The 25688-nt window shown below is 33.8% G+C and overlaps 1 protein-coding gene and 2 long non-coding RNA genes across 3 annotated transcripts in view; 2 read left to right on the top strand and 1 right to left on the bottom strand.

The window, feature by feature from the left end:
* Positions 1-25688, bottom strand: part of LOC123560734 (uncharacterized) — a 136345-nt gene that overhangs the window by 90887 nt on the left and 19770 nt on the right. The window contains exons 14-17 of the mRNA XM_053516911.1: positions 25354-25480; positions 24858-25041; positions 21339-21536; positions 20309-20793 (exon numbers count right to left, since the gene is read on the bottom strand). Of these exons, the coding sequence (XP_053372886.1) occupies positions 20309-20793; positions 21339-21536; positions 24858-25041; positions 25354-25480 (994 nt within the window). The remainder of the gene's footprint in view (positions 1-20308; positions 20794-21338; positions 21537-24857; positions 25042-25353; positions 25481-25688) is intronic.
* Positions 2541-6709, top strand: LOC123561580 (uncharacterized). Its single transcript, XR_006688450.2, has 2 exons — positions 2541-2719; positions 5767-6709. It is a non-coding gene; the product is annotated as an uncharacterized LOC123561580 (long non-coding RNA).
* On the top strand, positions 13205-18395 carry LOC123561581 (uncharacterized). The gene is made up of 3 exons (XR_008372780.1): positions 13205-13506; positions 14596-14808; positions 15703-18395. It is a non-coding gene; the product is annotated as an uncharacterized LOC123561581 (long non-coding RNA).

Raw genomic sequence — 25688 nt, 5'->3', positions numbered from 1 at the left:
CACTTAAAACGTACTTTTTTTGAAACAAGTGATACTATATTTACGGAGTCAGTCACGCGTTCACCTTAAATAACAGGCACGGATTTCTCATAATTCTACTGCATTGTTTCGGTCGTTTAAGTATAACTTTACATTTAATCTCTGACAAGTGCGTAAGTGTGTCGACAATTTAGCTTAGTGGTTAGAGCATTGGACTATCATCCGAGCGACTCGGGTCCGATTCCCGCTACAGGCACTTGAGATTTTTCGTCATTTTCGTGTAGACAGTAGAGGTAGGACAGGTCTGGAAATTGTTATGGACCTCTTAAATGGTCCATAAGGTGTTTATAGACCTCATCGGAACAAAGAAGCAGGTAGGTAAGCAATGATAAATCTTTAAAAAAAGGTCGCGGCCTTTTCCCACTTAATTGTGTTTTAGTTTTCATTTATACTGATTAATTAGTTGTGTCGGGTATAACGGGTGTATTGGGTTGGACGCTTACTCACGTGCCAATGCAGTGTTGATATGATAATTTCTAACTGATTATTACTATTTGCTTTCGCTAAATAATGGTTTGTGATTTTGCGTTTTCCAAATTGCTACCGTCGTACCCGATTATATATGGTCCATTGATAAAATAAAACAGGGTTGTTTTAATAGAAGCTTGATCTGGGATGCTGTATTCGGCTTGAGTCCCTATCTCTAAGAAAATAGTTCCGGTAATCAGAAAATCTTCACAAGAATGCATGTTTGTGTTATTCACAAAAGCTTGGAAATGATTATAAACAGATTTTAGACTTTCTAACTTATGTTGCAATTTTATAGATTTTTACAGCAAATATAAGTTAGATGTTTACCAATGACAGGAAATGACCATTACCTAAAAAACACATTTAACATATAATTACTAGGTACATTTACTAACTTAATACAAAGCGTTGAATATACGTTCGATAAAACAAAGGGAGAGCATAAATATGTAACATTTAAAATGTTACTACCAGGATTTTATTCCTTTTAATCTGTATGTAGGTATTAATTAACGTTTACTTTCAGATACAAATTTCTAAATGCAATATGAATCATGCACTTATTATTTTCTACTTATTGCATGTTTCTATTCCTATCGAAATCTTCTAAATAACACAGCAAAAAGCAATAGCTGTTGCCTCACTAAACCAGAGGGAAAAATTCATACATTTTTATTTGAAACTGAGTTTCCTTTGTTATGATGAAATTTGAAAAGTCGAAAGCATGTAAGTGCAAAAGTGTGAGCCTTCTCTGGCCTAAATCTGACAACGAAAGCGATAAAAATATTTCAAATCAATACAAAGCAACGAACTGAACAAGTATGTCCATAGTGAAATGTAAAGTACAGTACCGTGACACACTAGAGTTACATTCATATTTGTTTTCTCTATTTAATTTTATATGAACATACACAAGCGCCATAACAAGACGAAGCGTTCTAAAAGGGATTGATATTTTCCTCTCGTTCATTTTTTAGCAGTCAAAGTGTCATTTTACACAAAATAATACCTCACCTTTTTTCATTTTATCACTTATCTGATTTAGCATACTTGTTCAAAAATTAAATCTGAGTTATGTGCTGTTTCAACTACCGGCGGGGAAGTTTGATTAGTCAGTGTAGTACGTCAGCATTAACCACACACTGTTTCTGTCATACCTTATATGTCATTTAGACTGTAAATTTTGAAAAATAACCGTATAATTACGGGAAACTCATTTTAAAAATGAATTATGTATACGATAAAGGATCAGGTCCAATAAACACAAGTGCACCACGGAAGGAAAGTTGCGCAAGAAAACAGACTCCATAAAAATATCACCATGTAAAAGGGCATAATTTGTTCACCGATCAATAGATGTGTCAAAAAGTGAAATCATTTTCATTTGACAAGTAATTAACTATCACATAAAGAAAGACGTTAAGATACTAGACGATTCTAATGACGACAATGTGAAGAAGGACTTGAGGATTGCATTCATTTGATTCAAACGAAGACGCCATTGATTCGGCAGATAAACAATTGATTCCTTTTTTTATCACTACTACTGCTTATACTGCCGCTACTGTTACTACTGCTACTGCTGCTGCTGCTGCTGCTGCTATTGCTGTTACTGCTACTGCTTCTACTTCTTCTTCTGCTACTGCTACTAGTACTTTTTCTAATGCTGTTACTGCGACTGCTGCTACTAATGCTACTGCTTCTCTACTGCTGCTGCTACTGTTAATGTTGCTACTGCTACTGCTGGTATTGCTACTGCTGCTACTGCTACTGTTACTGCCGATTTCACTTTTTTATTACTGCTGCTACTGCTACTTGCAACTTCATATCGATCTCTTTTCACCTCGGTTTACAAAATTACAGTCAACCAGTAGTAAAAGTGTTCCTACATGGCACTTTATTCTCCGATTACCAAAATAAGCTATTTTAGTAAAAATAACAGGCAGACTGTAAATTATTACAGTTTGATGTCGACAGCTCTTTTCCTTATTACAATTTGTTACTGGTTCAGTAGCGGTGAAATTGTTTTCTAAGCCATACGAGAAATTAATATTCTCATCAAGTCACTAATTATCCAGAATTGTTTGCTCTTTACATAAATGTCAACTAATCAAAACAAAATTCCAGGTTTCTATTTTCCTTGTATAAACATTAATACGTAGGTTCTTCGTCGTAAGATATAGTATAAAGGATTTGTAGTGTTGGTACAGTAAGTTGTTTTCCTGATTTTGTATTTATGTTTTGTGTTTTCATCAGTAACATATTATAGGAACACTTAAAAAGGATTTAAATATTGGTTTAATCATTAAGGCAACGAGAATGACCTTTAAAACATAAAAGGTTATCACCACAGAAAGGAATTATTTTACAAGCAAATGAAAGATAATAAGGGAGGGGTAGATTTCTCGGAAGCACAGACAGAGCACCATAAACACAGCCTCAGAGCCACGCATTTGCAAGGTAGGCTCACAACAAATAGAAGCTGTAACGGAAAAATATTACAGACGGGTTGCTTCAAAAACCCAACAAAACCTTCTTGACGATCTGCTTGATTTCTCCTTCTGCAGAATTAAAATTGTATTTCCATCGTCAATGTGATTGTTCATAGTGAATAATGTTAGTTCTATTATATCTGTGTTTGCTCTTTTAATTTAAAACGGGTCAAGCCGGTCGTTTAAATAAATCATGCAGCTGCATGTCGATCGTTTGCATACATAATATCGATGCGGGTCAATTGTTTGCACAAATATTGCCGATGCAGGTCCTCAAAAATATAACGTTCATTTTACTTTAATTCAATTTTTAGGGGTGTTTCCGAAGTACTTTTATAGATATCGGAATCGTATGTTAGGTCAATGAGTTTTCCTGTCATTCATTTCTATACGGGGCGTTCTTGTTAACATCTAGGAAGTATTCTTGAGGGTCAAAAAATACGGAGCTCATCTTTGATTTCTGGTCCGCACTACAACAAAAAGCACATTTTTGTATATTTATGGGCACACGGCAGTCCGATAAACTTTAGACCCTCACAAACATATGACATGTTTCGTAACCTTTTGTGGCCAGGTTAAATGTTAAACACGAAGTAGTTACCCGTCAAACTTGAAAAAAAATCCGTAGTGTTACGGTAACTATTATTATAACCATAGTATGTATGTAAATTTATGTTTGTCCAATTATTAAGAAAGTTGATACTGTCGGCTTATACTCGTACATCAAACCTGTGTGTAGCCACAGTAAAACGTTTGTTTTTCGGCGACGCCGTCTAAATTCGTTTTCGTTACCTATGCCACGTGACTTCAGTTTGCAAATCAAACTACTTGATAACGCATTATAGATAATTTATCAAAATGGAAGATTTATGCAACACTCTGCTTGATTGGACGAGAGTGTCAATTTCTTTCACTCTGTTGATTGTGCTACGCTGAGTGAAACGTAGACAAAGCGTTTATCCTAAACGACGCTGTTCACAGTTTTAAAGCTAACTTTGGCTCAGTATATTTAACAAGAATATTGATATATCTCAAAATGATAAGTAAGTTTAATAAATATGATAAAAACTGTTCAAATACCAACATATATCAAATTAAAGAAAGAGCTGAATACGGTCTGCGTATCACATGAATAAGGGTGTGATAAGAGTCTTTTATGTATAGACTGCTTTTCAAAGGCTGATTACATTGTGTCCAGTATATGAAAGGCTCTTTCTTCTTGGATTTTTCAATTTGCTATTTAAAATGCCTGTTTGCTGATATTTTGTTATAAAAATTTAAAATATAATAAAGATTTTTTCTGTTGTAGTGGCTATGTAAAAAATTTTATAAACTAGTTAAATATGTTTTTTATTTGTTTAAATGATTTGAATTATACACTGAATGAACTAGCTGCACGAAGGAATCTATGTTGATTGATTTCACTTATTTATGAAAACAGGATTATGAATATTTTGCAGTGTGTGTTTAGTGAACCTCACTTTTTGTTACATTATATTGTCAAGGTTTTCTGAAACCCAAACTGATTTGGACAACGTGTAGATGCTATATGGAAAGTAAGTGAGAATCAATAAAAAAAACGTGTAAGGATTTGTGTGCAATGTATTAAGTCAAAATGTTGTTTTTGTATTAGGCCGGCAAGCCAACTTGTCAGTGGGAAAAAATGACTCCCTTCAAAGGGCTGCTATACTAAAACTAATAAATGTTTATAACGCACCGTACAATACTGTTAATGGGTCTTTTGTATACTTTGCTGGAGCAATTAATCACTATTCCACATTTATTATTTATTATGAAACTTTGGACCCTACAGGTAACCACTATTAGTTAAAATTAGATATCTTTCTTCGCACTTGAACCACCCATTAATACAGTTAATGGTTTTTTTCTTCAACGGTAAAACACTTAACTTTTATTTTGTTACAACTGGATTTTGTCATTAAGGGTAAACACTAATTAATCAGTTAATGCTTTCTCACAGACGCTCATGAATCTTCATCAATAAATTATTCTAGTGAAGTCGGTCTAGGTCATAACAAAAATATCTTCCTACCTTATTCTTGCGAAAAATTAAAGATAACCATTTAAGTTTTTAAAGTGTATTTTAGTTTTGCTACATTGAGAATGTTTAGTATGAAAAGATGAATGTTTATGAAAATCGGTAACTGGTTTCTTATTTACAATTCGCACATCATTTTTAAAGATTTCTTGTTTATTGTTTCGCAGTGATATTGCATATGGGTATCACTTCTAGTAATCTAATTGTATTATCTGTTGCTGTGAAGATATATCATACTTTATATTGTTGTTTAACCTTTACCCTGCTTAATTTCTATAATGAACTTGTCCATCTTCCAATTAGTGTCATTTACTGTTAAAAGGGGTGATTAACAAAAGATACTGACTAAATGGCGAACATTGCAGATAATGATCTGACTACACGGATTTGCAGGCTGATCATGATCCACACTGCCCGCAAAGGCAGAATCAGTTGTGTCCAGCACGATAAGGGTTGACTACTTTTATCTTAAGATATCCATTTGCTATTTTTCGACTAAAAGCCTGGTGTAATTCTTGTTTCAAAAAAATAAAAAAAAATAAAGATTTTATTGTCTGGTTGTATGTGGCCACAAATGTAAAAAAAAAGTCTTTGGTACAATACAAACTATATAAAAAGTTGTTTGTTTCTTTAAATATGTTAGTACATTGAAACACTTATAACTATGTGCACGAATGACATTCCTCTGTTTGATTGATTTTTCAGGTTATTTGAAAGAAAACAGGATTAAACGAAGTATTTTGGAGTGTGTGTTAAGATGAGTACACGACTCTGGCTTACACTTATCATTGTTGGTTTTCTATTAACTTCCATAGTAACTGAAGTAAATGGACAACGTTGTAAGATGCTAAATGGAGGTTGTCGAGACACAATAAAAAAGGACGGGAAGGGATTGTGTGCAAGTATTAAAGGAAAATGTGGTTTTGTTGGTAAAAATTGCAGATGCCGGTCTGGAAAAGCCCAAGGATGGACAAAATGATGTCAGAAAACAACATGTACTCTTGCAACACTGCAAAACGACGGACTTTGTCATATACAAACACTACATAAATTGATAAACGACACACGTACAATCTGTTAAAATGACTTTTTTTTATAATTATCGACAAAAATGTTATACAAATGTATCACTATTCCCACTTTTATTAAGTTTATGTATAAAATGCAGTATTGGTTAATTCCTCCCAAAATCCACAAGACCTAAACACCATCCTATTTATTTCGTTATGGAAGATTCACCGATATTATATTGGACAGGCTGAAGCTCTACGCTCCACGTTTCACACTACCACGTTAACGGTTTTAATTTCTTCAACGTAAAATCAGCTTAACATTTTTATTTATTTTTAGAGCAACTGGTATTTTCTTTTGTTTCATTGAATGGTATTACGACTTAAATTGATATCATGTATTCTTTTCACAGGACGACCACTGAATCTGTATACATCCAAATAAAATGTATTTCATTAGTGGTAGTCGTGCTTCGTTCATAACAAAAATATCATTTCCATACCCTTATTCATAATGCAAAGTTTTTAAATGCATAACACATATATAGGGTGTTCTAAAAGTGTATTATTTCTATTACTTTCTTACATTCGTGAATTTTATTTGAAAAAGATGAAATAGAGCTATTTTGAAAACGGTACCACGTGGTTCTTTTTATAAACATGTTGACATGATTTGCATTAATTTTCACTCGATACTACCGTTTCAACATGCTGGTAGCATAAGTTCAGATTATGGCTTAATATGAATACGATTTTGGCCGTCTGTTACTGCTGTTCTTTCTACACAGAAAATGTGGTCTCAAGTCGATTTCTGGGTCTGTCTGATTATTGCTTGAAATTGTATTGAATATTTGCAGCCGGCATCGGCCATCGGTACACCCAATTCCGACGTCTTAACCTTAAGGAGATTTGGTTTCGAATCATTGTTTCTGCAATATTTCAAAGAAAAAAAGGGGAACATACGTGAAAACGTTCTAGGGATACTGACATTTATTATCGTGGAGGTCCATTTCTTAATGTTATGCTGAGGGCAAATCTTTCAAGAAGGTGAGAATTAGTATTTTTATCAAGTCTTGCACCCTTGCATTGCTGTTGATAGCAAACTTTACAACGACTAAATTCTTGTCCCTTCGTGAGACAAAGGCATGCATTTTATCTTTGCGACGGATAGCGACAGCGAGAGTCGTATAGCCAATTTCGTGTAATTCAAATATTGGAGTGGAGCCCTATTTCACCTCGGTGCAAAGTGCTCAAGAATAATATGTTGTGGTTACTCTTAGTCCGTCAACGCTCCATTTCATCGTCCGTCCGTCCGACGTCAATCTGTCTTCTAACACAAAGTCGATCTCATTTCTTTACCAATCTCCTTGGCACATAAAAAATGAATATGGTCATGGGATATGTACGACCTCTTTGGCTAGACCATATCATAGGAAGCATTGTAAGTGATTGCTTAAAAACTTTTAAAATTCAACTTTATCTTTTCCGTTTTCTTTTTCGTTTTCAATGTGAAATGGTAACTTATTGCTACTAATTATTCGATGTGTTAGTTGTTAGTGATCCTGCACGGAAATGTGTGGGGTCAATATGACAAATAGTGGAGAGGCGTTATGGGAATCCCTATACTATCATTCTGACCCCACATATTTCCATGCAGAGTCACTAACAAACCATATAATTGCTTTTTGTCTCGATCACGTATTGATAGCCTAAATCAATCTATTGACCCTCCATAAAAATAAAGCGGGTGGGAGGGGGAAGGGTCATCACGTGACCGCCTTTTAACCAAAGAAAATGTCAGAATCTTACAGGGAGTAAAACAAATATGTATACTTGTCTTCATCTCCTTAAAAACAGAAATATTTGATATTTGAAGAGGATCACCTACGAATATTTTTTTAAGCAAGAAGGACAACTCTGCAGAGATTTTTGGATTTAAACCATTATAATCAATATTATAAGTCTCAGCAAGAAAATTAATTCTTTAGATGATTTTTCAGTCATATGAACGATGGTGTCTACTTGTAGCAGTGAGCACAATGCTCATCTTTATAGTGCTGCCTCACTGAATATCAAGCCGTAGACACCTGACATGATACCCCATCCAGTCACATTATGCTGACATCGGGCTGACCAGTCCTAGGACTATTCTCATAATACTGAGAACCAAGCGAGGAAGCTGCTAGTACCATTTTTAAGTCTTTGGTATGAAGCTGCCAGGGATCGAGCCCTAGACCGCCTGTCCTCGAAGCGGGCGCTCTATTACTAGGCTACGGAGGCGGTTTAGATGATTTTGTGTAATATTTGAAAGAGCCTATACTGACATTCCTTCTGTCTTTTTCTGAGTTCAGATTCGAGCGTAAAAGAACTAAAATAATACTGAGTGAGCTCCTTATCGAAACCATGCCAAAATAACAAGAAAACATGAATGCAAAAATGTAAAGTCGTACAACATTTTATTATGAGTAATTTCCCACTCATGAATGCTTTCAAAGCAGGTGATAATTGCCTTTAAATTGCCTTGATATAATAGTTTAATAGAAGGCCCCTACAGAAAATATTTTTAACTTTTCAAGATTACAGTTATGAGATTTACGTAAGTAGTAGATTGGTGAGGATGCCTAAAGATACTTGCTCACCTTGTCTGCAACAATAAATACATTTATCTTGTTGAAATCATATTTGATGACATCAGTCTTTTGTGGTACCCTGTTCACAGCGAGATACCCATGAACGATCAGAGAAGTACTTCAAAATGAGAAAAGCATCTGAACACGTTTGAATTAAATGGTGAATATAACAACATTCTACGTAGGTTGTAACAAAAATACCGGTTTTCAACTTTGTTGATGATGCCCATTGTCGGTTATACTTTTTACGTATAGAATTACTTGAATTATTATCCTCATTGAGAGCGAGTATGTTTAGCACAAACGCAAAAAAATATTTTAGTAACGGTTTTTGAGATGTGAAACTTTCTTGAATGAAATTGATGCACTTTAATTTTGATGCGACTGAATTTCTGGCAGGATGACTTATAAATAACTGTTAAGTGTAAGCCACGAGAAATGAATGCACGTTCTACATCAATTGACAAAACTGTTTTAAACAAATGTAATCCATATTTTTTTACTTGGTCATTTGTTGAAAAAACACCTACTTTATTTACTTCTGATCACTACTTTTATGTTGGCTTCAGTTTATTTGTTCATTTAAAGTTTTTCTTCTTTAATCTTCGTCGGTTGGTATCATCACTAGCATTGTAAGCACTTAACAGGGCACATTTGCCTTTGATCTACATGTTATATTTGTAACCTGGGTGTTAAAATACTAGATCATTAGCTAAAATCTTGGAAAACCCCTTTTTATACCATAGAAATCAGTTTTTATTGAATTTTGCTATGTTTGACTTTATGAAATCTAAACAGATTTCAAAGCTTGTTCATCCGGTTACTTGTATTAAACTACGGCAAAATATCAAGTATCAATATAGACAATTTTCATCATTTTTGTCATGTAATTCCTCGCATGTTTTTGAGTTTCTCAGGTGAGATATACAAGGCCACTACAGCCCTCTTGCTTGTGCAGTATGACTGTACGACAGCGTAACACATGTGCCCAGAGTAGGTTAAGCAACTGGTATCCATGATATCCTTTTGATATAATTCGAGGTACCTAATCCTAGTACTTAACTTTGTGAAAAAGAGAAGTATTCAGCTGTTTCAATAATTAATGCCAAACTCATATTCAACGGCTCATTTCAGTGTTTACAAAATAATTTGATTAGTTTTACCTTACACACCAAACGATCATTCATTTGTGGATAATCCTTGCAATTTCAAGTATGTCTGTACTTCTACAGCGACGTTCTTGCCCTCTAAAGGGACCCGGGTATGATAAACTTTACCGCAGAGGTTATTTTTAACGTTGTCCATCACTCGTATAGGATGCCATTTACGGCAGAGGGAAATTTTCTGTAAAAACGCCGGTTCTGGCTGTTTGTTTCGCTTTTAAGACCTGGAAGGTCATGGAATTATTTGCAGTATGCATTATTTATAAACGCCGCTGTAAAACAGTGATAATCAGTCTAGATTGTATTTCTTTTTATCGGTTCTATTTATTCTAGAGATTGGTACTTACGTTCGTTGAATTAACAGTTAATATTAAATATTAAATCATTTTGCATCCTAAAGCTTTCATACAAAGAGAAATAAAATAGTTCTCCATAAAAGATTAGTTAGGTTAAAAAATATATTTGTTGTCAGTGGAAGAAGTTCCTAAATAAAGCTGTTAATTATTGGTCATTTACGGATATGTTCAAAATAATTTATCTTTAATTTATTTTCAGAAGCAAAGATGAAGACATACATGTGTTATTACTGATTACTGTAACAATGATTTTGAAGTTTACACTGATAGAAGAACTATATAAGACTTGTTTTTCGTTCTAATCCTTTCTATATTGTTGGGAATAAATATGTTTAAAACCATGATATTAATACTATCTGAAATGATGATTTCAGTCTGATCAATCACTCTTGACAACTTTAAAGGTATATTCACTTTTGATTTGTTTGGCTTGTCACTTCGATTAATACCCACACGCTGATCGCTACAAATAAATATTTCACCTTCGTTTGGAATCTCGTCAGTATATGTTTTGTCTAATTTTCCAGCATTTCCCGTGTTTTCATCTAATTCCTGTTCTCTGTACTTTGTAGCAATTAACTAAATGGTCAATCCCTCCAGCGTAAGCTTCAAAATCATTGTCTAAAGTATTTTTAACCAATTCTCATATATTTCAAATATACGTATATGCTTAATTGTAAAATTCGATCACATATTAACTGATGTGTATTTAAATGAAAGCTTTATAATGCAAAACCAAGATTATCTGTGCAAGCTGATCTTGATCTGCACTGTTCGCTATTCACTCAGTAAATTTTCAGTGAACACCCATTTTAATGATAAGTGGTACTATTAAAATTGAAAGATGGATCAGTCCATTTTAGAAATTTAGCAGGGTAATTGTTAACATTTAGTCTCTTATAACACTATAGTAAGAATTGTCATATGCAATATGCAAGATCTATATGTATAACAGCGGCTTCGTGTTTTTTCCCTTAAAGATCTTTTATCGCGGCTTGTAATACCAATGAGTACAGAGTTTGAGACATACAATCTAAACATATTGATTGAAATAAGTAAGGTAAAACTGGCCAGAATTTTTAATTTGTTTTCAACATGTCGCTAAATGTTAACGAAATGTCAGAATTTGTATTATGAGAACGTTAGAGTCAATAACCAACAGTGTAGCTATAGTTTGAGAGTTCATTTCATAGACTCGTCTATCGATTAGGGAAATCAGCAAGATTTTTTTTCAGTGAATTTTTTAGGTGTAATTAAACTGATTTCATTCTTTTATTCACATATTTTCAAATCATACTTTTTCATTTTTATTGTCATGCACTTTTAATGCAGAATGCTTCACTAGCGTCAAGTTTCGTCAGCTGTGTCAGTGGATTCCTGGAGTCTGAGTCCACAATAAAAAAAATTCTAGCAGAGCTTTACATGAAATTATAACTTATTTTATTTGCACATATATACATCACATCAATTGTGTTATATATATATTATTCTGTATTTACATAAAAAAAGATATGACAATACGCAACAGACTTCCATATAATTTCACTGGATTTACATAACGCTTCAAATATGTTAAAGATGAAAATTTACATAGATGAAAAAACTAAATAAAGAGTTTGCGACTGATATCGAACCCACACCCACAAAATACAAAGACTGCAATGCTTATACCTACCTGTATTATCACGGCTATTAAGGCGGTACATTTTCTGTTAAATTTTATTATTATACCATATATGTCGGATAAATCGTATTGGTAAACACTACCTAAATAATGGAACGTTCCATTATTGAAAGTACAAAAACATCGCTGACCTCAAAATCGAACTTAGCTATAGAACCATTTATAAAAACTGATGTTGTTATATCTTTTTAATGACTAGCTACTTTTGATAATTTATATTCATTAGATTTACCTGTTATCTATATTAAAGAACCAGCTGTGAAAGTAGCTGCTTAAATTTTGAGCATTCCAATCAAGAAGATAAAACACGCCCAATTTAGATACAAACCCCACCCATATTTTATCAAAGAATTAGCTTAAAACAATATAATTACTAGCTACTTAGATAAGTAAAATTAATTTGATTTTGTTAGAGAAAATGATATTTTAATCATGAATCATCTGTATCATTTGAATTTGAAAACAACCCTAACCGTGTAGTTTATATTAATTTCTTTTAGCTCGATTGTGACGAAAGCTTCAAACACAGTCGAGTCCGCTTCCTGGATAAACCAGTACTGGTGTCATATGAGAAGACGTGGTCTTGATCCCAGTGGGACTCAATCCCGCTCCCCTTAACCATTTAAACAACCAGGTAATTCCCAGTGTTTTATAAGACCGCCTTGGTAGCCTAGTGCGGAAAGTCGTGGGTTCGCACCCTGTGTCATCAAAAAATAAAAAAAATGGTATAGGTTCCTCCATCGCTTGGCGCTCACCATAAGAGGGTAACTATAGGACTGGTCAGTCCGGTGTCCCTATCCCATTGCGCAACTTACATCAGAATAAGGCAAATGCTGGTCAAAAATAGTGGTGATTTTTTTTCACATAATTAGCCATATTTATATGATTTAGCATTTATTTTCGGCATAAATTTTGTAAGAAAGAAATATTCGAAGAAACATTTTTCCAAATGGCGGATATCCTGGAAAAAAACAACACTCGTACATCCTTAAGATTAAAGAGAGACGTTTAATGAGTCCTGTTGACCACACTAAAGTGCATACAGGAACCTTGATCAGGCTTGGTATGTTAACAATGACAGAGACAGCACATATTTCTGTCTTATTTATACACATATACGATATTTTCGAATACATTCAGCTTAGCAAAATTTAGTATATGATTCACAATATAGATATGAACAAGCTTATTTTCGTTAGCACTTAGTCTAACTGTTATTTAACGAACGAAAATATGTTTTAGCATGAAGCGATACTGAACGAGATGTGATGAGAATAATTTACATATCGTTGGAGATTGACAGTGTATGTTAAACTTTAATTTCCAATAGTCATAAATTATAAATGGGAATACATACAAAAAGATGTTTTGTTTCATATATGCCCTCCCACCAGCCAATGAAAACATCACATGTAAGGATCTTATGAAATATACTAGTAGCTCTATATCGTAGAGATAAAGTTATAGTAAAGGAAAAGTTGTCTTAGGTACAAGATAAAATTTCTCGGAAATTGATGATGGCGTTTATTTATTTGTGTCTTACTGTTTTGATTTTCTGTGCGCCAGGAGTAAGGACTGGACCAAATTCTGGAGCAAATTTTAGTAAGTACTGTAATTAATTGTCACTTAAAAGGAGAAAACATAAGATAGAATTCTTATATTGCAGGAATTATGCCTGTTTTCTTCGTTTAAAAAAAAATACGAGAATAACGTATTCCGAAAGATTGTGCAAATGCTACAACAACAAACAAACATGGTTAAGACGAAACTACGGTAGTTGCATTATTGTGACTATTCGTTTACGTTTTTTCATTGAACGCGCATATATAAAATTCTGTTTGCCGCAGTTGATAAGCTTGTTAAAAACTGTCTATGCAAGATTGCATTCAGGGGTAACTTGATCTTTTATAGTATTCTAACGCAGAAATACGCCACTATGTGTAAAACATTCTTAATGTATCAACATGTACACTACAATATCATATAAAATGATTGAAAATTTACAATAAATCAGAATCATTTGATGTTTTATGTAAAAAACACAATTCAAACTAAAAAAAATTCATATTATTTTGACATCGTGCAGAATACGTTAGCATACATAAAGAAAAAATAACACCCGAACAAAACACTTTAATTCACTCATGCATAAACGTACGTACAGAATAGTTTTTCTTTATATTATACTAAGAAAACGATAGTTTCTATATATCAGTAATGCTTATAACACACATTTTTATACAGAAGTTCTTCAGTCAAATGAAACTACCTTCTAATTTCAAGGAAAATTCACAATTCTGAAAGCTCGACGCTATGTATTGCTAGCCACAATGCCCCCTAAAAGAACCGAAATGTATGTTTGATACACACTTTATCGATACTAATTTGTCAGGATTTAAATGTCAGGGAATATGTGTTGATAAACTCCAATAAAAATGACCATAATAAAATTATGCTCTAGATGTTTGGGCGGAGTGCCAACAAGAAAGAAGATTGGCCAATAATTGAAATAGCGTTACTGTAAAGTGAAGGTACTTTTAATTTTGGAAATTAACAACAAAATCATATTAATTATAAAAAAAATCGACAATTTTTAGCATATGAAAGTCCCTTTTAGTTTCAGTGAGTTTGATGAAAATCTTGACGCATACTATTGTTATATATATATGTGTGTAACATTCTTTTTCTTAGTTTGTGGTGAGGAGCTTTCAGCCGTTCCTGGAATATTAAAGACACTGACATCACCAAATTTCATTCAAGATTTGCAAAATTACCCTCCTGATACAAATTGTACTTGGATAGTTAGGTCTGTGGCACCATGGAATGTAGTTATCAAATTTGAATTCTTTGCAGTAGAAAGGGACTTTAACTGTGACAGCTGGGACTGGGTCACAATTGATAACGGTATGTTAACATATGTTTTGATAACTGTCGGCTTTGAAACTGTATTGAATGTTTAAAATGGAGCAAGCAAAACAAACTTATCACCTTTCTTATGTTTCAACACGAAATCAAATATGTGGAACTATTCTGAGAACTGAATAAGGTTCTTCCAGTACGGAAGCCACAGAAGGTCGGTGGTTTTATCTAGGTTCCCGCCCGTGATGAAATATTGCATGGAGGGGCACACCTAGGGTCTCCATCCACCAACAAAAAGGTGACGTCAAATCCTCAACCCCACAAAAAGCATTATTTTCATAACCAAGACTTTCTTGTTCAAAACAGGTTTGACTAGTCCAGCTATAACATTGCACGTTCGGACTGGTTTAATTCCACCAATTTTGATTATAGCATTTACGCATGTTGAGAATGTAAAGAAATTTGATAAAATCTGTGTGTAATAAATTAAAAAATGATTGACACGGCTAGCATTTAATGTAGATGCGAGGTATCGATTATTGAAAAATACTTCACTGCATGTGTTGTTACATTCTCTCTCCATTTTCCATTTCCTGCTGTAGTGTTTCGTGTTGAGTGGGCTGCGCTCTTTGCACGTGGCTGTTTTGTTTTTAATCCTTGTTTCCATGCTATACTTAAATCATTTAAATTAAACAGTAATGCGTTCTATCATTGATCTAACAGTCACGGTTTATTGCATAATGTTGATATTGCGAAAACATATATACATAAACATATGTTTATGAAAACATAATATCATATTTTGTTGATAGTGACTTGTTAATCTAAAGAAGTTATCTTATTGCTGACGTACCTACGTCAGTTTATTACGCAGAACCTCCGTATTTTAATTAAGAAAGCGTTCAAAGAAAATTAACGAAATATAAAATTAATGTTTAGGTGAGTTTATCGGACAAGGCGATTTGGGGAGATTTTGTGGAGACAATTTCTGTTCTGGAAACCAACCTGGCTTTTATCCGACTGGCGAAATTGTAAGCGACGGGAGCGTCGTGACTATCAATTTTTGCAGTGACTTTTTAATTGAAAGACCTGGCTTCTTGTTAACGTACACAAGCAGTAAGTATTGAAACCATTGCAATGCACTAAAGTCTGCCTTTATGGTAGTTCTGCACGTTCGGATCATTTTTTTTAGAATTTAATTAATCCTGATATTAAAAAAACTTCAAAATGTACTCAGAAATTTCTACAAATAAAATATTAGGGTCGAGTGTTTGATTATTTGATTGACTGATTTAAAAACACTTGAACCTCAAACACATTTTCGTAATGGAAGTCTAAAGAAAAATTACAATTTTGACTGCATTTTTCGAGAAAAGAATTTTTTCTATGATATATATTAAATGAAACTTCTCGCAGCCGTAAATAAACATATAGTCTGTAATACGGTGAAATAAAATGTACATATCCGTGTAATTGTTATTGAGATATTGCCCATGGTCCAAGAGATCTCCACATTTCAAGCTGATTTCAAGACATTAATTTGACTTGTTTAATGAATCAAACATTAAATATCATATTTAGTCTTTAAAAAGATTGTAAAAATTGCCGTTTTAATAAATTCACTCATGGACTGCCATTAATTTCATAAAATGAATGTCATTTCCATAATTATTCCTAAGTCCAAGTTAATATTCTGTGTCAACCGGATAAATGCCGTTACGACTTTAATTTCTGTTTATCAAATGTGCAGAAATACCTTAAATATGAAGAATTACAAACAGAACAAAGTATTATTTCGATAAGAAGTTTTCTTAAAGAACATATCAGAGACGTGCATCTTTCTCTAAAATGATATATTTTTAGATAGCAATTTTAGAAGTAGAAAATCTTCATCAAATAAGTTTAACTTGACTAAATTTATATACTAACTGTGTTTGTAGAGCTAAATTCACAATAAGATGTCATGTATAACATTGATTTAAAAAAATACACATTTATTCTGTGCTTAGCTACACATGTATATGGCGTGTACTAGTTTAATGGTATATTCAATCAAATTTTCAAATTAAAAATACAACATGAACAATTACTTTATATAGATTATGTAAAACATAAAATTAACACGTTTATGTATTATCAATACTATGCACAACGGACTGTGTACTTGTATAGATACACACAGTATAAATGTGTACTACCACTAAACGGCAGTTTTTAACAATCCATTGTTACTGCATAACATTATTAATTAATTTAATTATAAATGTAGCTGTATATGCAAACCTTATTTATATGTTTAGTAAAGTTCAATAAATTTGATAAGGATTTTATGCATTCGAGGTAAATATCTAATGATAAAATATTTTAGTGACTAGATAACATTACACCTAACGCACAGTAATGGTTATACAAACAAACATATTAATGTTTTGTTTAAAGATACTATACTATCAATGTTTATATTTACAAATATGAAGAAGTGCCACTATATCTTGTCTTTACATAAGAACAACAAATCTGTTATATATACATGTTGCGGCACATATGGAAGATCGTTTTGGCGAATATGTAGCCTCGTTAAATAAAGTCTTTATTATTATTATTATTACTATCATTATTGTTATATACAATAAGATGTCATGTCTTTTTTCATTGCGATTCCATGGAAGGTAAGCAATTTGTTTTCCACAACAAAAATATATAAATATGGCTTGTAGTTCGGCGACAACACACGTTTGATATATTTAGTGTTTATGGCGGGTAGAATTCTGAATTTCTTTTGATAAGTTATGTTTTCATTTCCAAATGAATTGCATGCATCTTATGTTTTGGTACTGGGATTATGTTGTATAATATATATAATGAGTTATTTGAGTCACTTTATTCAGTAGGCTTTCTGGACAAATACGTTTAAGTGTGAGAAAAGGACCACAGCGCAGTTCTTACCAATATGCTTAGCGTCCCACACCCTATCCGAATCTTTTTTGGTGCACATTTGAAGTAATGCTTCTAGATGCACATTGTGGAACAAGACATTTCAACGTTTAGCAACATTATCTGAGTAGTTCTCAAGAGTAAAGCTCTGCTAAATTCCTTCCAATTTATTCATTAGATAACGTTTCACTACATATTATGCAGACTAAGCTAAGAATAAATTTACTTGAATCACCTTGTCATTACTGTTACAAAGAAATAAGCTATTGTTGTTATGAAAAAAGACATTCTCTGGAGGCATGCCCCTTGAACGCAAGAGCTCTTTAGGTTGATATACTAACAGATTGAAATGCACATTTTCATCAATTAATTAAAAGCTGCATAAGAGAAAGAATGATACCTGACATTATTATAAACAGTGAAAAGGACTATTTAAGATGTTTAAGTTTAGATATCCATATAAAGCCAAACAGCATCAATGTTGATATTGGTACGCGGCAGGTGTGTGTCTAATGGTTACTGGGAATTGCTCGTGCAGTGTGTTAGACTTTTTGCCTCTTACATCCTATATGATTACTGCCTACTCTCGTTGGCAAATTGACTGTGATTTCGAGACAACTTGTATGAATTCACCAATTTGTATTCCGTTAGGGCTTCACTGTGACTGAATGCTAGAAACTTAGGCGACTGTGACGCTATGTTGGGCAGTTATTTGTTAGGCATTGTAATCAAATTGATTTAATACTGGTAAAATTACCTAATTTATTGTTGTAAATGTTCTTAAAGCGCAGAGTTTTCGTAAAACAAAAGCCAAACGGAACGGTAAATTTACATATTAAGTTCTACAACTTACTTCAGGGTGGTTAAGTTGCTGACTTTGAAACACTTGACCGTGGTTTGAATTCGAGACCTCTCTTTTTGTATAAATTCTTTATGTGAGGAAGTAATCCAGCTGGCTTACGGAAAGTCGTCGGTTCTACCAAGCTGCCCGCCCATAATGAAATAATGTCCCGATGGGTACATGGAGTCTCCAATTTGCTATCAAAAGCTAAATTTGGACGATGTGACTCAAAACCCAACAAATTCCTCTAAGGTTCATAATATGGATAAATTTGGAAAAAATGATAACTTCAGAAGTTGGATGTCACGGAGCAACGTAGGAAACGATCCGGTCTTTCTTGAATAATTATCAAATGAGAATTTAATTCAAAGAAAACACAAATTTATAAAGCAGGAATAACATGCAATTTAAATAGAATTGGTTCAAGTACGAGGGTTAAATAATCACAGTTTTACAATATGATTAGTAGGTTAACACAAAGCATATAGTCCCATATTACAAACAAATTTTCTTTTTATGCCATCGTTATAATGCGGCATCGTAATCAAACCAATGCATATTTGCGAAGCAAGCCCGCGTTTATGCATGTGTCTGTGTATGTATCAGTTTAGACAAAACCAGACTGAAAATATGGATTGGTTCTCAATAGCTCTGTCTGTATTATCAATCTCCGTTACTAATAGTGTATTGCGAACAGACTTTATAAAGCTTAATTTTAAGCATTTTAGCAGGATCTTTCATTTTCGCGATAAAATAGAGCGGTCGAAGTGGTCTGTTGACAATACTGACTATTAATCCAGGATCACTAGTTCGACTCCCTATTGGTGTTTTACCCCTGACATGCTAAAGAACAAGGGAAGTTTCTGGAATCTGAGCGCTTTATCTATCCTGCACTAGCCTTCCAATGTAACTGATAACAGTCTCTTGGTGGGTTAACGGCGGCTACTATAAACAAGAGTACCACCATGGCTCTAGATTGTTCACCTGAGCTTCAGCTTCAGAGGATGATTTTTAAGATTTTTTCCACATAGTCATATAGAGGAAACTAGCCCCGACTCCAGGCAGTCATGTGTTTTTTTAATGAAACAGAATGATTAGAAACTATTATGTCACTAAGGGAGTATTGCTGTAAAATCATTTTGAAATTAGCCAGGAGTTCTTCTTTAAACCCCTTGCAGCCATGTTTTTAACGAAACAGAATGATTTGAATAAAATTTGGTAGAGGCCACCCACGGAACATTTCTGCTAACTCATTTCAAAATCGGGTCAGTAGTTTTGAGGAGTTTTAAAGTCTTTTTCGCTGTCTGATTACCACGGCAACACACTTATGCATGGATTGAAAGAATAATAACTGAAATTGAATAATAATTGAAAGAAGAAACTATACAGATTGCATATCCACAGAAACTATAACTTGTTCTACAATATACTATAAAGCTTGTTGTACCCTGAGACACAATAAAGCATGCAGTGCCCTGAGAAACTATAAAGCTTGTTGTACCCTGAGAAACTATAAAGCTTGCAGTACCCTGAGAAACTATAAAGCTTGCAGTACCCTGAGAAACTATAAAAATTGTTGTACCCTGAGAAACTATAAAGCTTGCTGTACCCACAGAAAGTATAAAGCTTGCAGTACCCTGAGAAACTATAAAGCTTGCTCTACTCTGAGAAACTATAAAGCTTGTTGTACCCTGAGAAATGGTAAAGCTTGCAGTACCCTGAGAAACTATAAAACTTGAATTCCACTTAAAACTACATAGCTTGTTGTACCCTGAGAACTGTAAAGCTTTCGGTACCATGAGAAACTATTAAGCTTGTTAAACCCTGAGAAACTATAAAGCTTGCAGTACCCTGAGAAACTATAAAGCTAGCAGTACCCTTAGCAACTACAAAGCTCGCTGTACTCTGAGAAACTAGTAAGCTTGCAGTACCCTGAGAAACTTTAAAACTTGTTGTATCCTGGGCAACTATAAAGCTTGTTGTACCCTGAGAAACTATATAACTTGCAGTACCCTGAGAAACTATACATCTCGCAGTACCCTGAGAAACTATAAAGCTTGTTGTACCCTCCGAAACTATATAGCTTCTTGTACCCTGAGAAACTATAAGGCTTGTTGTACCCTGAGTAACTATAAAGCTTGTTGTACCCTGAGAAACTATAAAACATGCAGTACTCTGAGAAACTATAAAGCTTTTTGTACCCTGAGAAACTATAAAGGTTGTTGTACCATGAGAACTATAAATCTCGTGGTACCCTGAGAAATTATAACGCTTGTTGTACCCTCAGAAACTATATAGCTTGTTGTACCCTGAGAAACTATAAGGCTTGTTGTGCCCTGAGTAACTATAAAGCTTGTTGTACCCTTAGAAACTATAAAATTTGCTTAACCCTGAGAAACTATAAAGCTTGCAGTACCCTAAGAAACTATAAAGCTTGTTGAGCCCTGAGAAACTATAAAGGTTCTTGTACCATGGGAAGGAAATTATAAAGCTTGAAATATCCTGAGAAACTATAAAGTTTGCAGTATGTATCCTGAGAATCTGTAAAGCTTGCAATATCCAGGGTAATTATAAAGCTTGCAGTATCCTGAGAAACTGTAAAGCTTGCAGTACCTTGAGAAACTATAAATCTAGCAGTATCCTGTGAAACTGTAAAGCTTGTTGAACCCTGAGAAACTATAAAGCTTGCAGTACCCTGAGAAGCTATAACTCTTGCAGTAGCCACAGAAACTATAAAGCTTGCAGTGCCCTGAGAAACTATAAGCTTGCAGTACCCTGAGAAACTATAAGCTTGCAGTACTCTGAGAAACTATAAAGCTTGTTGAACTCTGAGAAACTATCAAGTTTGTTGTACCATGAGAAACTATAAATCCCGCAGTACCCTGAGAAACTATAAAACTTGTTGTACCCTCAGAAACTATATAGCTTGTTGTACCCTGAGAAACTATAAGGCTTGTTGTACCCTGAGTAACTATAAAGCTTGTTGTACACTGAGAAACTATAAAACATGCAGTACTCTGAGAAAGTATAAAGTTTGCAGTATCCTGAGAAGTTATAAAGCTTGTTGTACCCTGAGAAACTATAAAGGTTGTTGTACCATGAGAACCTATAAATCTCGTAGTACCCTGAGTAACTATAAAGCTTGTTGTACCCCGAGAAACTATAAAACTTGCAGTTCACTGAGAAACTTTAAAGCTTGCAATAACCTGAGAAATTATAAAGCTTGTTGTACCCTGAGAAACTATAAAGGTTATTGTACCCTGAGAAACTATAAAGCTTGTTGTACCCTGAGAAACTATAAAGCTTGTTGTACCCTGAGAAACTATAAAGCTTGCAGTACCTTAAAACTATTAAGAAACTATAAAGTGTGCAGTATGTATCCTAAGAAACTGTAAAGCTTGCAGTATCCTTAGAAAGTATAAAGCTAGCGGTATCCTGAAAAACTGTAAAGCTTGTTGTACCCTGAGAAACTATAAAGCTTGAAGTACCCTGAGAAACTATAAAGATTGCAGTACCCTGAAAAACTATAAAGGTTTCAAACCCCTGAGAAACTATAAAGCTTGCAGTATCCTGAGAAACTATAAAGATTGCAGTACTGTGAGAAACTATAAAGCTTGTTGTACCCTGAGAATCTATAAAGCTTGGAGTATCCTGAGAAACTATAAAGTTTGCTGTATGTATTCTGAGAAACTGTAAAGCTTGCAGTATCCTAAAGCTTGAAAATGTGCAATGTAATAATCTGGACCTCCCAAGAAGATCTTGATTTAACAGCAGTTACTGTTACTGATCCTTTAAGTAAAAGGGCTGAGTATCATTTCCCCCTAAAGAATTTAGCTTTAGAGGAAAGATCTTGTACGTTACCTTTTTTCGTCCAAAATCTGACTTGCTATGCATTCGTTTCATCGACAATCGACAAAAAACACTATTTCTGAGGAGTGTGTGATTATTTTGTTCTTGTGAAGTTCTGTAGATAGTAACATGTATTTCCCAATAGTTTTTACAGTATATATATTATTTTCATTGGCATATTTTGTATTGCCGAATCTAGACGTGTTTGAAATATCAAGATTGTAAGACTTGGATTGCCGTTTGTAATTGTTTACCCACAGAGCATTGGCCTCTTTGAACAACTAATATTTGCGATTACCTTTCTTGACAAAAAAACCCAAACAAACAAGCTTTATTCCTAAAGGATCAACATTAGTCTAGTTACTGCTAAGGGCGTTTGTTTATTTTAAGTAACATTTGACTTTATTGCTTAAGCAACAATAACCGTTTCGTGTCTGATTCGCGCAACCCATTGTGCCCTTACTTGCCGCAGCTCTTTCCCAAGATGCAAGGTCAGTCTATGTACGAGAAATCAGGATCATCATATAAAATGCTTTCTCGAATAGTGGAAAAGACAGTTGTATAAGCGCCAGGACACAGTTTATCACCGTACGTTTAACATACCATACATAGTTTCCATATCATGCAAAGTTTTGCTCCTCGGGTTTAGTGTCGGTGTGATCAGACATTTTGATAAATCTTTACAGGTAAAAAACAATAATATTTAAAACAACAATACAGAGGAGATAGTAAAAACAGACGTTAAAACATTTTCAATAAAATGTTAAGAACCACTGCTAAATCATTTCTGTTACGATTGTAAATGCTACACAGACATCATGTTAGTTTTCACTGGATGCTATGTTTGTTTTACGTTACAACAATATTTTGTGGTAAAAAGTAGACTATGTACCATTTCTTGCATTTGAACAGCATCTAATGATCCGACTGAAACTGACTTATGATCAACACTTTCTATTTCTCCCTGAACTACGATTTTCTGTGTTGCTTGCATGGCATTCTTTCCACTTAAGAGTTTGCTTATTCAGATAAAAGTTATCAGCAGCAAATTTTGGAAAGGTATACCGTCTACGATTTTACGGATTTGAAACATTTCAAATTTCTAATATCTTTCGACAGAGATGTTTCGGCGCGTCTAGGTGTAAGAACAATAATGACCGGCACTATTGTGTAATTGCCTCAAGCCTTTATTTCTTGTTGACTGATGTACTGCCATTGCTAACCCTAGATGCATTTGGGTGATAATATTTCCTTTTGAGACTGAAAATATAATGTCTTGCAATATACTAACTAGTCTTCTGTGAATATCTAATGTTAGAGGGGTAATTTCTTCGTCGACAAGGGGACATCTAATAAAGGTATACAGGCAATCTGAAATCATTTGTACTGCTTACGATTTATCAATATTGTTGCAATTATTCTAGTTTACAACGCCAAGTCGTTTTGGTATTATCTTTGTCGCAACGTGTGCGCTAAGATCATGTCCAAATCTGAATCTTTTCTCTTTTATTCTTTCTTCCGCTTCTGTAAAGTGCATTTCATTTATTTCAAGATTTTAGGGACACCAATGCAACATTTCAGTCAAAGTATTTCGAAATATGACCGAGGATTTAGCAAGTTTTATTAACATCGCACAATGTTTTTTATTGACATTGATCACATTAATGTCCGGTTTGTGAATGAAATTTTCCAACAGGTAACAGTTAATAGCATTCCAACGGGAGCTAGCTGTGCAACAGCTACCGAAATTTATGTTTGTCCTCCAACTTGGACTCATGTTTCGTTACCTCTTATGTTCAGATTTAGTCAATCTGAGTCTGGTTTATTTTACTTGGATGTGTTCAGTGCTTCAGAATGATCTTCTTAAAGATTATTTTATGAAAGGAGTGTATGCCGACTCTTCCTCCTAACACGCATTCAGACATTATTACTGCAGTTTAAATACATGATACTTCACGTTATCCGTTATCTGGATTATATCTAGAATACGGATAATCCGTTTTTTTCTGATTGATGTTATTTACCATAGGATGATCCAGCAAAATAAAACAAACAGTTCCTACACCACTATTACTTTTTTAGTTTACATTTCTTTAATATAACATGCATGAATTTGGTACCTTAGCTTTGTGTAAAGGAGTAATCACACGGGTGTTATTTTTATTAAGTAAATCTTTAGAACGTAGTCGGGATAAAGAAAGAGAGTTTGTGCACAATTAACCGGTTGGAACACCCCGGTGGTGTTTTTGATACTGAACGTTCCTAGGCATTGTTCCACTATATTCCCTTATTTGTTCCTTTAATTTGTTCTTGTTGTTTATATGTTTTATTTTAATGTTTTACAAATCCATACAAACACAGATGTAGAGTAACAGTTTGAAGAACTGTTTTCTTAGAACCCGACCTTGTCTGATAATAATACTTGTTTTTAGTTTTGTGCGAGATGTCTTTTGCAGATCCCTTCATTTTTAAAAAAGATATATTTGCCAGTTACAAAACAGAAGAAGTATTATATTTAAGATAGAAACGATAACAAACGACGACGACAACTCCGACATCGACGACATCGAGTTAACAAACGAGCCACTTGGACAGCTATCTCGGTTCCAACCGATGTTTTCTCCTGTCTTGCTATTTTCAGAGTCTAACCATTCCTTAAATTAAATGTCACCAAATATCAGAACTACGTAAATTTACCTGTTAGTTTATATCATTTTTAAATTTACTATCATTATTGACTATATAACCATTCCTGAATATAATAAGAAATATTTCAATACTAGACATAATGAGCATTGATATACATTTTATCTTATTCGTATTATGTTCAGTGAGAAAATAACAAACATATGAATAAGCAAAAAATGTGGGTTCTTTTTTTCTAAATGTGTTAATACATGTAACGGATAAAGTGTATGTTTAAACAGTGTCAAACGAATATAGAATGGGATGAACTAAATAATTACCTGCAAAGGTTTGAAGTAATCAAGGAGGGGTTGGGCACTGAGTTTATCTGTAAAACCACTTGTGCCTCTTGTTATTTTCTCCATAGCTTTACCCCATGGCAACGATGCACCCATTTGTAACATCTCTCTGTAAAATGTCTCCTTAATATAAAAGTACCATCGTGCTTTTTTATATTCTTCGAAAAATGAACATAAAGGGTCATGTAGGGTACTCTTTTACAAAGTTGCTGAATATTAAAAATTACTTGATGTTGTGGCTAATGCTGTTAAAATTTGTTGCCCGACCTATCTACAAAACATATAAATATCAATATTAACATTGTTATTATTTATGT

This window comes from Mercenaria mercenaria, chromosome 10 (assembly GCF_021730395.1).
Source record: "Mercenaria mercenaria strain notata chromosome 10, MADL_Memer_1, whole genome shotgun sequence".
NCBI classification, from domain to species: domain Eukaryota; kingdom Metazoa; phylum Mollusca; class Bivalvia; order Venerida; family Veneridae; genus Mercenaria; species Mercenaria mercenaria.
The sequence above is the reverse complement of the archived record's forward strand: the minus strand, read 5'-3'. Positions and strand labels throughout refer to the sequence as shown.